Raw genomic sequence first — 15,157 nt, forward strand, 5'->3', positions numbered from 1 at the left:
TTTTTCTTTTTGTATATAAAATTGAAAATCTAAAAGAAGTTTACATATTATCAAATAGTAATTAGTACACGGTGTGTCTGTAGAAACTAATTAAATACATCCCTAATCCTTAATTAAGTGTGCATAATGTGCGTATAAAAATAAATGCTGAATTTTCGGTTTCTTATCTGCCGCCCCATTTCTAGCATTGGTTGTCGGCTGACGAAGTCATTCTTTAGCTCCTCACACCCTGTGATTTATTTATTGCACAGCTACCGCAGAAATACAATAAACAATTACAAACAGGTACTTGTTCATTGTATACGAGTATATTTTGCTGCAAAATAAATTTTCAAACAAAACGACATTATACCACAGCACTTTCGAGTAAAAGACGTCAACAACCTCTTTCAGAACACATAAAATTTTTAAGTTGAGATTGGTTTCCGAATGTCATTTTGTTTGTAGTTTTTTTGTGAGAATTCGAAAAAGACAAAGGCATTAAAGTAAAGAAAACTGAAGTAACTGTGGCATACTGTGACCAGGTCATAGCGGTGTGAACCAGCTAGGGGGCGTTTTCGTCAGCGGACGACCCTTGCCGGATTCGACCCGACAGAAAATCGTCGAATTAGCCCATTCTGGAGCCCGGCCCTGTGATATTTCCCGAATACTCCAGGTCTCCAACGGGTGTGTTTCCAAAATTCTTGGAAGGTGAGTTTATTAAATGTACCCTCTTTAGTCTCTACCGAAAGGGCAAACAAAAGTAATTATATACGTAGAATAATCATTTTTGGAAAGCTTTAATTTTTATCTTCCGAAAAAAAGCTAGTTTTATCGAGAAATCAAGCAAAATCTGGGTTGTAAAAATTTTATTGTATATAAAATCAACGCTGACTTTTCACCTTTGTTTGTGAGGTATCCTAAAACATAATACCAGACAAAAAGCTGCATTGTTTTGAAAAAGTTTCACAAACGAAGAAGAAACGTCGGTGTTTGTTTTGTATCATTAATTTATAATCCTAATTTGGTTTGATTCGTTCCAATGTATGATCTTCTATTTGTTGTTTTACCCATACTCTAATTAATAATATCCACCCCGTCCCTATTAGTTCTTCTGCGAAATGATTTTGGTATTCAGTATCTTTTCTACTGTTTGGTTATAATGAGTATAAATGAGTATCACCCGTCTACCATTTATTAACCTTCGAATATCTGAATTGACAAAAATTCCTTGCATCAGCTTCTAGGTTTTAGATAAAGTTAAAAACTTCTTATAGAGATAATTAAAACTTGACAAGGCCGAACTTACAGGAACACTTTCTTTAGATTAAAAGTGTGCATCAAAAAATTTTGTGTTATATCTATAAATGCAGCAGTAATGTCTTTATTAAAATTTGAATAATTTTTGCCTTTTTCTTAAACATAAGTAATTGCAAACTGTAAGTGAATTAATAGATTATATTTGATTAGGATAAACTACCTTGCATAGTGGACCTCAAAACCTGTAAGAATTGATAAATGATTGAATTCCAAAAATGACCATTTGTCTATTACAACTATTTGTATTCTCTTTATACAGGGTGTAACAGAAATAAGTGTGGATCTTTCGAGGGTGTAAAATAGATGCAACAAATAAACAATAGCTTGGTGAATTCCATAGCGTGGTCAAGGAAAAAAAATTGAGACAATCGCAATAATTTACAATCTGAAGCCGGTCCTGTAAGTGAATTGGCAACATAGGTGTCTCCAAATAGTGTGCAGCTACATCGACGAAAAATGTAAACATTATCGGTTATCGAACGTTTAAGGTAAACATAAACAATTGATCTGGATAATTGTAATTTAGAGACAAATTACCACATCAATGAAGGACTGCCAAGGCGTGTTACCCTTATTTACAGGTGGTTGTAAATAACCTTACCAAACACGTAAATAATTATCATGTCAGATTATTATAGCAACAACTATTGATGTATTGCTGAATCAGTTTGCTAAACTTCACATCAATTGCCTCTTTATAGGTTTAAACACTTGATCTAATCTAACAAATAACTAATACATGAGCAAAAAGTACAAAGCAAATACTACACCGATGTATTTCTTTATAAGAGCCGGAATTAAAGTACCTGTACTTTTTTCTACGGTTTTCTTTCGGACATCCAAACATTCACTTAATTTTATTATTTTACAATGTCCTATCACCTCTTGCAAACTCCGAACTTATTTCTGTTACTTACACCCTGTATTGCATCAGAATAAGGGTAGATTACTTTACGTTTTTAATTGATTTCTCATTAGTTTATTAGATGGGTGAATGCAGTGTTATTATTTGATCAATTTGAGTTGTAGGTATTACGAAACGGGTTCGATACGGCCGAGAGCGATCGGTGGTTCGAAGCCGCGTGTGGCCACAGCGGAGGTGGTCGCCAAGATATCGGCGTACAAGCGTGAATGTCCATCGATATTCGCCTGGGAAATACGGGACCGGCTCCTGCAGGAAGGCGTCTGCACAAACGACAACATTCCAAGCGTAAGTCCTTTTCATTAAATTCAATTTACATCAAACTAACTAATGAACATGTATATTTAATAAGACACGTATGTGACGATTGATCTTACCGATTCTTTCACGTGTAATGTCCGCTACTCCTTGATGAGTTTGACACGATCGCACACTAATGAAGCAAACTCTTCCGTTAGAGCAGTTTTCAAGAACGTAAAAATTAGATTAATTACTTATGAAGAAACAACCGTTGACTTGCCTAACTAACTCTTTACTTTGTCAACTCCAATAAAGTATAATATATTGGGGTTGGCTTTTATAAATATGAGAGAGGGGGGAGGAAGGAAAAGATATTCATTATCATCATCGTAATGTCGTCAGTCCTTGGTCCTACTGGTTGGACTCGCACCTCCACTCTTTCTTATCCTGAGCTAGTCTTCGTATTTCCCTAAAACTATAGGGTTGTTCGGAAAGTCATTTCGTTTTTTCTTGTGGAAATGAAAGACAGTTTTCGTATAATAAACAAATACTTTATTAAATTATATATTGACCGTTCTGGTCCAACACCTTTTGCCATCTTTCTGGTAGTAGCATAATTCCACGCTCATAAAATTTTTGGTCTTTGCTGGCAAAAAACTGATCGAGGAGGTTTTTGACCTCCTCATTTGAGGTGAAGGTTTTACCGTCTAAAAAATTTTGGAGTGACCGGAACAAATAATAATCCGATGGTGCCAGGTCTGGAGAATATGGTGGGTGTAGCATTGTATCCCATTCAAGCTGTAAAAGCTTTTGGCGAGTGACCAAACTTGTGTGAGGTCTCGCGTTGTCTTGGTGAAACACTACACCTTTCCTGTTGATTAGTTCTGACCTTTTCTGTTGAAGTGCATCATTCAGTTTGTCCAGCTGATGACAGTAGACTTCCGAATTAATCGTTGTGTTATCCGGTAAAAGCTCAAAAAAAACGATTCCTTTAAAATCCCACCAAACAGACAGCATCACCTTTTTTTGGTGAATATCGGCTTTGGAAATGGTTTGAGCCGGTTCATCTTTTTTGCTCCATGACCTCTTGCGTTTGACGTTGTTGTATACAACCCATTTTTCGTCCCCAGTGATGATGCGCTTCAAAAACGGATCATTTTCGTGACGTTTGAGAAGCGAATCGCAGACGTCAATGCGGCGACACAGATTTCTCTCTGTGAGAACATGGGGAACCCATACATCGAGCTTCGAGGATAATCCCAGGCCTTTCAAGTGGTCATAAACTGTTGAATTTGATAAATTTAACCTCAATCCGATCTCACGTGTTGTTATTCGCCGGTTCACATCAACTAATGCCTTTATCGCGTCTTTATCAGCTTCAACCGGCCTTCCCGAACGTGGTGCATCTTCGACATCAAAATTGCCGGATCGAAATTTAGCGAACCAGTTCTGGCACTGGCGTACTGTCAACACACCTTCTCCATACACATCAGTCAATTTCTTTCTGGCTTGAACAGCATTTTTACCCTTTCTGTAGTAAAACAGTAAGATATGTCGAAAATGCTGCTTATCGCTCTCCATATTTAAAAGGGCACCAACCAAAAACTACTGCGTAGAATTAATTGGAATTTTTCACACACAAGCCTTGCTATATGAGCTCTCAAAGCATATAAAAATTATACGGCTTAAATGTGAAGTTGGGTGCAAAAGAATACAATTAAATCCTCTGTCGGGAAAAAACGAAATGACTTTCCGAACAACCCTATAGAACAACTCACTTCCTTAACTATTTGCGAGCAGTAATCTAATCTAGGATCTATCTCTACCCCTCCTAACTCCGATTTCTGCCTCTCATATGTCTCTGACTAGACCTTCATGCTTGAGAAGTTGTCCTACCAACCTATCTCACCTATTTCTTCTTGACTTCTATAGAGTCCTCTGTTCTCCTATTCTTTCTAATACCTCTTCATTTCTAACCTTCTCTATCCACGGTACCGTTATCATTCGCCTGTAAACGCTTCTAACCTTTTCTTTTCCGACGCGCCCACTATCCACGTTTCGCACCCGTACAATGCCTTGCTCCTAACATACACCTTTAACAATTTTTTTTTGAATTTCTAAATTAACCGTTCACAAGCATAGTAGTGACTTCTTTTATTGAAGACGACTCGACCCTGCATTACCCTCTGCCTTATATCCCTACTACTCCTTCCGTCCTGAGTTATCTGAAAGCGGATTAACAAAACAATATTTAATTGAAGTTATTCCATAAAATTTTGCTATTCTTAATGCATAATTAGTGTACTAGCATGATATGGTGATGCAGAACAATTGAAAGTTCTCTCCAAATAAATTTCAATTTTAAATGAAAATTGTGTATGTACATGTACGTCTGCTATCAGGCCACAAAAACTACCCTACATATTCTTCTTTTAAAGGGTAAAAAAATTTACCCTGACGATTTATGACGATAATGATTACCCCTATAATTGCTCCATGTTATATTCACGTTCTCACACAAATAAATCTACAATCCATTTATTATCTTTGTCTTTTGGCACATTGAGTTACGAAATGGGAGAGTAGATATGTGCTCATTTTGGATAATATTTACACTTGTTAGCGCTACTGTACGTATATAGAATTTTGTTTTCCAACCACCCCCGTCACGTTGGGCTCATCGGCAATGAGACATGCGAAAGACTCCCGAAGGGCTTACTAACGGCATGGCGACAGACCGGGATGGAACATGTGTACAGATGATAGGTATGGCACTGGCGGGGTGAACGAGGGTCTTGTCGTCGTCACGCAGGTTAAACTGATGATTACAAACTGATTAAAAGGGAGAAAGCGAGAGGGAGATGGGGAAAAAGCGGGGGTGGGAATGATGATGATGTTGTTATGATAGGGGTCTTAGTTCTGGAGCTATTAAACGATCTTGACGTTTAGCTCGAGCATTATATGATTGATAGCGTCTCTCCAGATTGGAGAATATCTATCCAAGTTGCACGACCCCGTTGCCGATGATGGGAGTGCAACTAATGGAGAAAGGAAACGGTGTAACGTTACAAGTTTCCGAATATTTGGGGCTCGTTGACGAATAATTAGCGGAGGGGTAGTTTTTTGTTATAAACACGTGGATTATTGAACAAGTTCGAGTACTACCACGCAACAACATGAAGTACCGGAAAGGCAATTGAAACAAATGCCAACAAACAAAGTTTCATTGCTCAAGGCACTACTACTTCACCAGAGTTTAGATTGCCATACAAAATAGGAAAATTAAAGCGTTCTTTAAATTTACAATCCAATAAGATTAAACGTAAACGTATTTAGTAAATTAATTAATTATTACATGAAAAATTGCAGTTTTGTAGGTGTTGAAAGACATTTGCGTGTGGAATTTTGGGATTTAGTAAGTCTATGATTAAAATGGGATGTGATCAATGATTTGATATTCGATTACATTATTCAAAACATCTTTTTACTCCTAAGTATTCAATAAGCAATTGTTTAATTACCAAAATCCAAACAAATTGTTACAAAATAATAAAAGCCAGAAGGTTTTGTTAATCAAAACTCGAAACACCTCATTGACGTTGCAATCAGGTTTTTTCTGAACCAGTGGCGTACTCATAAGGAGTTAAAGGAACAACAAAGTTTTTAAAACGATTATTTAACTAATATTGGTGCTATTTATATGATTTTGAATATCTCAAAATTTCGTTGTGGGGTTTAGAAATTTATCTAAAAGTTTTTCTGCCAAAAAAATCTTAACTAAACCTTTACTACTGTTGATGTAAATTATGAAAACTTCTGATGTATTATAAATGCATTTTTTTACTTGCGCTTAAACCATCTTAAATATACATTTTATACTGATATGCAAGGGAAGAAAAAGCAGGGCAAGGGCGAATATAAAGATAGGAGAAGAAAAATTAGAAGAAGTGGCTGATTTTAGATACCTAGGAAGTCAGATAAGTGAGGATGGAAGGAGTAGTAGGGATATAAAGCTGAGGATAGCGCAGGGTCGTGTCGCCTTTAATAAAAAGAAGTCACTTCTATGCTCGCGAACGGTTAATTTAGAAATTCTAATAAGGTTGTTAAAGGTGTATGTTTGGAGCACGGCGTTGTACGGGAGCGAAACATGGACAGTGTGAGCGGCGGAAAATAAAAGGTTAGAAGCGTTCGAAATGTGGTGTAATAGGCGGATGATGAGGATATCGTGGGTAGAAAAGGTTAGAAATGAAGAGGTATTGCAAAGAATAGGAGAAAAGAGGACTCTATGGAAGTCAATAAAAAATAGGCGAGATAGGTTGGTAGGACACCTTCTTAGGCATGAAGGTCTAGTCAGAGACATATTAGAAGCAGAAACGGGAGTTAGGAGGAGTAGAGGTAGACCTAGATTAGATTACTGTTCGCAAATAGTTAAGAATGTGGGCTGTTCTAGTTTTAGGGAAATGCGAAGTTTAGTTCAGGATAGGAAAAAGTGGAGGTACTTGTCCAACCAGTCTTAGGACTGACGACCTTATGATGATGATGGTGGTACAGTTTTGGTCACTCTTATCCAAAATTTCACAGATGTATCGATGTTTAAAACGTATTTCAACACCCAATGAGATTTTAGATTAATAAACACATTTGTGGACTTTTGTATAATAGCGCTTCATTTGGTTCAATTATACAGACTTCCATTTGATTTTCTTGTACATTTTTTGTTGTTCTGTTCCTTAGTCCGTCCCTGTTCGTGCCACGTCCCGTGTATAATATATTTGAAAAGAGTGGCAGAGTCGCTAGTCTTCTTTTACTGGATGCATGCAAATTTCCATGGAAACGTCCCCACGCCCCTCTGTCTTTCAGAAAACAAAAACGATATAGATTTTTCCCTCAAAATAGGGAAAACGCTTTCTTATCCGCGAGACTACGTCGGTGTGATGACGGTGATGATAACGGCGACGTTTTCGATTCTAAAACGTTGACGAAACGTGCGCGCAGGGTGGCCGGGGACGTAACGGTGGTGCAGGGGAGAAACGTCGGGGAGAGCGAGGGGTGTTTATTAAAAATTTCTTTGTCAGATGCGTTCTGCGCCTCGCGTACCATTGTTTGCGGGAATATGTCCTCGAACAATGGTGTGCGATATGAAATTTAACATGACGAGAGCTTCATTATCAAAATGAGTCGTTGGCTGGTGCAATAAACCTTAAATAATTGTAGCCGAATGACTACCGTGGACTACCGTTTAAAGACAGGCTTACAGAAAATGAAATAAAATATTCCCCTTGGAAAATAAGTGTAGAGAAGGAGGAAATTATTAAAACCATTATGAATATTAATATTCCATCATATAGACAAGCCATTTTCTTTCCAGCAGAAGTAATGAGATACCCATACAGACTCAATTCAATGTCAAAAAGAGAAGATAAAGAATTACGGAATGTAACTTGATTAAATCAAGACAAGTCTATGAATCACTAAGTAATTATTGAAACTGACAGATTAATCCAAATTACAAAAAAAACTTTTTGGGTTTTCAACCATCTATAGATAAATAGAATAATGGACGATTTAAAAATCAAATAATTGATTTACTTATTTTTGTACAGGAAACTTACCATGAGGTATGGCGCAATTGCACAATTGCGCCTGGAATTTCTTTCACGAAGGTCACGTTTTTTAAGAAATGTACGTCAAAAGTTTCTAAGTATTGTAAGCAAGCTCCATAGTTATATTAGATATCTCATCCAGCATAATATCTCAGTAAAATTATTTTAAAGTCAAAGCAGGAAAACCTCATAAAGCGATACATGATCAGAAAAAAAGAATACAACGTGTAATTATAGAAAACGCCACTGAAGTGAAACTTCTTCAAACAAACATACCGCGATAGGAGTTAAGGAACTTGTATCAGTGGCGTCGTTTCGACACACAGACACAAACACAGACAAATGCATTCATACATTTTGTTAGGGCTACAATAGTGTAGCATGTATAGACATGCCGGAGTTTCCTGTAACGAACGTTGCATTGAAGCGCGCTCACGGCCCAAGCGATCACCGCTACGAACTCGACTACGTGGCCGAGTAGAGGGAGGACATCCGTTGCATTATTTCGTTACATAGCAACTCGCATGAAACGAACTTACTCTACCGTGCGTAAAGAAGTTTCACTTCAAAAAAGAGTGCAGTTTACCTCAAATAACCATCTCTCCCTACCGAAAGTTGTAGCTTATCCCAACAATGGTACCATTTCTGAAACTCTTGCTTCATTTCCTCTTGTGGTTTTGTCGCGAATACCCAAATTTTAAATAATTTTACTACGACTCACTTCAATAATTTATGAAAGACAAGCAATGAATTGCAAGTATTTTAATTCTTTTTTTCTCTCTAAAAGAACCTGGTTGTGACATGAAAAGTCGACAAAAAGGTTTTAAAATTGGATTTCGTAATTTTTGGATTCAAATCCACGGATATTGGCGAGTCCAAAATCGGTTTTATCACTTGAGCAGAACGTTTGATTTAGAAATGTAAATCGTGGCCATTCATCCAGAAGGACCTCGGGCGTCCGTCCGTTTGTAGCACAGCACGTGCGTGGGCATTGAAAATTGCGACTTGGAAAAACTGTTTTCATGGTGGAACGAAGAAAGCGATCTCGACGATCGCCTTACCTTCGTCGCGTCCAGAAAACTTTACCTCTTCCGTTTGTTCTTCTTGCTCGTCATTATTTGAAACCTGATTCCTTCCGGTTCAGTAAGCGTAAGAGTCTATGTAGGCTCTGATGGTGCGCTGCTGCTGTTATTCGACATTCGACGGTGATGCGATGGCAGAGGGAGAAAAGACGCTTATTTCACGAAAGATATAACTGGAATGCAAATAACGGCAAATAAGCACAGCCTCTCGTATATGCATATACGTATTCGTATATACATGTGTGTGTGTGTGTGTGTGTGTGCTGTTCGGACAAATTTTGCATCGTCAACGTTCCAACTACGAGCTACGATGTCAGATTTTCGGACCCGATACGGCAAGGAGGACGGAAGGGAGCGAGAGGATGTTCAAGTCGCGTAAACGAAATTTAATATCGGTTAAAATTTGATTTGTTTTTGGACGATAAGCCACGTCAAGAAAAGAGAATGCAGATGACGAAAAAAGAGGAAGAGACAGTACAGATTTACGTAAAATCGATTTAAAAGGGTTACGGTTGAAGATAAATACAAAAATACATCAATTTGAGTATTAATGTGAAAATTCCTTTTAAATTTTCTCCCACTATAAACTACCTCAGGTTAATGAGGGAAAAATTTGTTGCTGTTGTTACACCCTCGCTGAGAATCGAACCCGAGGCCTTTGGCCCTTGCTTAGTGGTGTTTCATATTTATAACATCAATTTAAGTTTATCACTTTGGCTATTACAATATTTAATTCCACAATTCGATTCTACCTCACCACTTCTATTCGATTTCAATTCGATTGGGGGTTACAGAATAGAACTGATTCAAGTCAATGTCGATAGGAACTTAGGTCCTCCTATATCAAAAGGTAAACTGTATTGGTCTGGTTATTTTTCTGTTCGAGGCAACATTTGAAACAGATTAGATTTTCGAGATCTTTTTTAATTATGTTTTTCATTAATTTTTATTCATTCTTGATTGTATATCGTCCCAAAAATTCTTCCCAGATTCATTGAATATTGTTATGAAAGCCCATCTTTACATTTTTGGCTAATCTATCAGAAGATCTTCATCCAATCAGAATGTAGTAAAATTTCTATTCGATTTGGGGTTAAAGAATAGGATTGATTCGAGCCAATGTCGATATATACTTAGGTCTTCCTGTATCAAAAGGTAAACTGTATTGGTTTGGTTGTTTTTCTGTTGGAGGTAACATATGAAACAGATTAGATTTTCGAGATCTCTTTTAATTATGTTTTTATTAATTTTTATTCATTCTTGATTGTATATCGTCCCAAAAATACTTCCCAGATTCATTGAATATTGTTATGAAAGCCCATCATTGCATTTTTGGCTAATCTTTCAGAAGATCTTCATCCAATCAGAATGTAGTAAAATTTCTATTCGATTTGGGGTTAAAGAATAGGATTGATTCGAGCCAATGTCGATATATACTTAGGTCTTCCTGTATCAAAAGGTAAACTGTATTGGTTTGGTTGTTTTTCTGTTGGAGGTAACATATGAAACAGATTAGATTTTCGAGATCTCTTTTAATTATGTTTTTATTAATTTTTATTCATTCTTGATTGTATATCGTCCCAAAAATACTTCCCAGATTCATTGAATATTGTTATGAAAGCCCATCATTGCATTTTTGGCTAATCTTTCAGAAGATCTTCATCCAATCAGAATGTAGTAAAATTTCTATTCGATTTGGGGTTAAAGAATAGGATTGATTCGAGCCAATGTCGATATATACTTAGGTCTTCCTGTATCAAAAGGTAAACTGTATTGGTTTGGTTGTTTTTCTGTTGGAGGTAACATATGAAACAGATTAGATTTTCGAGATCTCTTTTAATTATGTTTTTATTAATTTTTATTCATTCTTGATTGTATATCGTCCCAAAAATACTTCCCAGATTCATTGAATATTGTTATGAAAGCCCATCATTGCATTTTTGGCTAATCTTTCAGAAGATCTTCATCCAATCAGAATGTAGTAAAATTTCTATTCGATTTGGGGTTAAAGAATAGGATTGATTCGAGCCAATGTCGATATATACTTAGGTCTTCCTGTATCAAAAGGTAAACTGTATTGGTTTGGTTGTTTTTCTGTTGGAGGTAACATATGAAACAGATTAGATTTTCGAGATCTCTTTTAATTATGTTTTTATTAATTTTTATTCATTCTTGATTGTATATCGTCCCAAAAATACTTCCCAGATTCATTGAATATTGTTATGAAAGCCCATCATTGCATTTTTGGCTAATCTTTCAGAAGATCTTCATCCAATCAGAATGTAGTAAAATTTCTATTCGATTTGGGGTTAAAGAATAGGATTGATTCGAGCCAATGTCGATATATACTTAGGTCTTCCTGTATCAAAAGGTAAACTGTATTGGTTTGGTTGTTTTTCTGTTGGAGGTAACATATGAAACAGATTAGATTTTCGAGATCTCTTTTAATTATGTTTTTATTAATTTTTATTCATTCTTGATTGTATATCGTCCCAAAAATACTTCCCAGATTCATTGAATATTGTTATGAAAGCCCATCATTGCATTTTTGGCTAATCTTTCAGAAGATCTTCATCCAATCAGAATGTAGTAAAATTTCTATTCGATTTGGGGTTAAAGAATAGGATTGATTCGAGCCAATGTCGATATATACTTAGGTCTTCCTGTATCAAAAGGTAAACTGTATTGGTTTGGTTGTTTTTCTGTTGGAGGTAACATATGAAACAGATTAGATTTTCGAGATCTCTTTTAATTATGTTTTTATTAATTTTTATTCATTCTTGATTGTATATCGTCCCAAAAATACTTCCCAGATTCATTGAATATTGTTATGAAAGCCCATCATTGCATTTTTGGCTAATCTTTCAGAAGATCTTCATCCAATCAGAATGTAGTAAAATTTCTATTCGATTTGGGGTTAAAGAATAGGATTGATTCGAGCCAATGTCGATATATACTTAGGTCTTCCTGTATCAAAAGGTAAACTGTATTGGTTTGGTTGTTTTTCTGTTGGAGGTAACATATGAAACAGATTAGATTTTCGAGATCTCTTTTAATTATGTTTTTATTAATTTTTATTCATTCTTGATTGTATATCGTCCCAAAAATACTTCCCAGATTCATTGAATATTGTTATGAAAGCCCATCATTGCATTTTTGGCTAATCTTTCAGAAGATCTTCATCCAATCAGAATGTAGTAAAATTTCTATTCGATTTGGGGTTAAAGAATAGGATTGATTCGAGCCAATGTCGATATATACTTAGGTCTTCCTGTATCAAAANACCAACCAAAAACTACTGCGTAGAATTAATTGGAATTTTTCACACACAAGCCTTGCTATATGAGCTCTCAAAGCATATAAAAATTATACGGCTTAAATGTGAAGTTGGGTGCAAAAGAATACAATTAAATCCTCTGTCGGGAAAAAACGAAATGACATTCCGAACAACCCTATAATTTGGTTAATTAAGTAATTATTGCTTTTTCAATCGTTTATCAAACCTAAATGCTTGATCCTTCATCAAATAGATTTTAGAAATTTCAACTTTCTTAATAATAGATTTCAATTCATAATCTTTCAAATTGAAATGGAAATTAAGTTTAGATTGTTAATGTTTGAAGAAACTTAAAATGTACATCTTCGTTTATGTAATGGTCCATTGTACTTTAGAATATTTTGGTAGATTTCTGATTGTGGATTACATCAATATGCTAATGCCGTATCCTTGTCCTTTCCCAAAGAAATATGGTTCATTAAATCGTTACAGTTAGCAACAAAAAAATAGGAACAACACCAAATATCCTTTGGATCGTTTAAATGAATGAATAGGTATAATATTTGAGATGGTGTGTATTGATCCTGATCCCTTTAACGTGAAGATTTTGGAATTTGATCTAGCTTGATGTTAAGCATGATATGCCTGTTTGTACCTACACGGTATGCGGCGGTCTACAAAACAACAACTGCCTGTATTATATTTGGACACAGGCATAAAGCAAGAAATAGGTGATCGTTTAGAGCAGTAAAATTATGCTGTGTAATAGGAGGGTTGTAAGCAGCAAAGCGTGAATTTGAACGGGTGGAGGGTGCATAGATTTGCCATGTGTTTGCTCGCTTCCTTCCTCCTTTTATCTCTGTCTCTCTTTCTCCCTTTCTCGTGCTCTCTGTTTCTGTCTCACACTCAACGAGAGTACTCTCGCTTTGTCGTGGCATCTCAGTCGAACTCTCCGATCTAAAACACTCTCTTGACCTTAAGCAAATATTGACATGCTATTTGTCATTTGACTTTAAAATACACATTCGCAACGTGACATAATTTAGCACGACGCGAAGGGGGAGGAAATTATGTACGTAGCACTCAAGGGGTGTTTGCACGAAAAACCGCGAATAATCGAGAATGTTCAAGTTCGTGATGTAATGGTCTCTTGTCAGTTGTCGAGGAGTTAAGGGAGACCAGCGAGCAATCACTTTAATCACATTTTTTTACTGCTATAATTGTCAATTGTCCTGTTTGACACAGGATAGTTATACTTTGGATAACCAGGAATAAACATACTTACAATTTTTTAGNATCTTCATCCAATCAGAATCTAGGTACTAAAATTTTTCAATGCCAAGAAACGTATGGAATCATACTTCTCTATTCTTTATAAAAGTGTGATTGAGCATTTTACTTCTTTAGTGTAGTTTGGAGAGTGCAAATTTCAATGTCAAGTTTCATTCACCATTTTTACTACTTCTAAATCTCTGCAACTGTCAATCAGACTTTTTGGCCTAACACAATTATTATTAAAGAAGTATTTACTGTGAATTTAAGCAACCTTTTTGGTTTCTATTTTTTTAATTGAAGGTATTGGATTCTCTAATTTCGTTTAATTTATTTTCATTCCACACTATTTCTTTATCAACAACATCAAATTCAATATCACTTCCGGTTTGTTTAATAAGAACGCTTGTAACTCCTCCTTGATACTTTATGTTAATAATAGTATTAACATTTCCACAAACCCAAGCACAGCATGCTTCTTTCGTGGATATCCACCCCGTAAGCTGTACTGTCTGGTAAAATATTAATCCTTATGAACGTTAGCTTATATTTTAAAGATTATATTATGTGGCAAAAATCACTATGTTAATAATAGTATTAACATTTCCACAAACCCAAGCACAGCATGCTTCTTTCGTGGATATCCACCCCGTAAGCTGTACTCTCTGGTAAAACATTAATCCTTATGAACGTTAGCTTATATTTTAAAGATTATATTATGTGGCAAAAATCACTATTATGATACTGAGCAAAATTTGTCATAAACAATGGCGTAGGTATATGTTTGAATCTGAATCAAAGCTGAAACGACCGGTTGTTTTCTTCTGTCTCTATCCTCTTTTCTTTTTTGGCCTCGCCTTCTTGTGGATGACATTGCAGGACATGTTTAATGCATGAACCTTGTCTCATGTCACCTCGTTTTACCACGTTGTTCCCCGCGTAAATTCTGAAACTGGCAGCCGCCATTGTGAATAATGGAATTACTACCGACCACACCACCACTCGGCGACTGATTTTTCGTCTACGTATCTATGTTACGTCCTTATCCATTTTGCCCGATTTGCAGTTTTTGAAGACGTACACACACCCTCGTGGAACCACATCATTACATTCCTTAATGCATTTTAACTTAAACAAAAAAAAAAGTCAGAAATTCCAGTTAGTCGAACTATTCCTTTGAAATTTTTTTTTCCAAAAAAACATCAAATTCTCAAGCTTCCCTTCTGTTTCTCTTGGCTCGTACTATCAAAATATAGGGTTGTTCGGAAAGTCATTTCGTTTTTTCTTGTGGAAATGAAAGACAGTTTTCGTATAATAAACAAATACTTTATTAAATTATATATTGACCGCTCTGGTCCAACACCTTTTGCCATCTTTCTGGTAGTAGCATAATTCCACGCTCATAAAATTTTTGGTCTTTGCTGGCAAAAAACTGATCGAGGAGGTTTTTGACCTCCTCATT

The 15,157-nt window shown here is 36.0% G+C and overlaps 1 protein-coding gene across 2 annotated transcripts in view; it reads left to right on the top strand.

Moving 5' to 3' along the window:
- The window catches only part of LOC108735059 (paired box protein Pax-6-like), a 214,492-nt gene that overhangs the window by 132,570 nt on the left and 66,765 nt on the right, over positions 1-15,157 (top strand). The window contains exons 5-6 of one of the 2 annotated variants that reach the window (XM_025979263.1): positions 525-690; positions 2,329-2,509. In XM_025979263.1, the coding sequence (XP_025835048.1) occupies positions 525-690; positions 2,329-2,509 (347 nt within the window). Of the gene's footprint in view, positions 1-524; positions 691-2,322; positions 2,510-15,157 lie in introns of both variants that reach the window. The other variant, XM_025979265.1, reaches the window with a different exon arrangement.

Source organism: Agrilus planipennis, unplaced genomic scaffold, assembly GCF_000699045.2.
Source record: "Agrilus planipennis isolate EAB-ADULT unplaced genomic scaffold, Apla_2.0 scaffold20, whole genome shotgun sequence".
NCBI lineage: Eukaryota > Metazoa > Arthropoda > Insecta > Coleoptera > Buprestidae > Agrilus > Agrilus planipennis.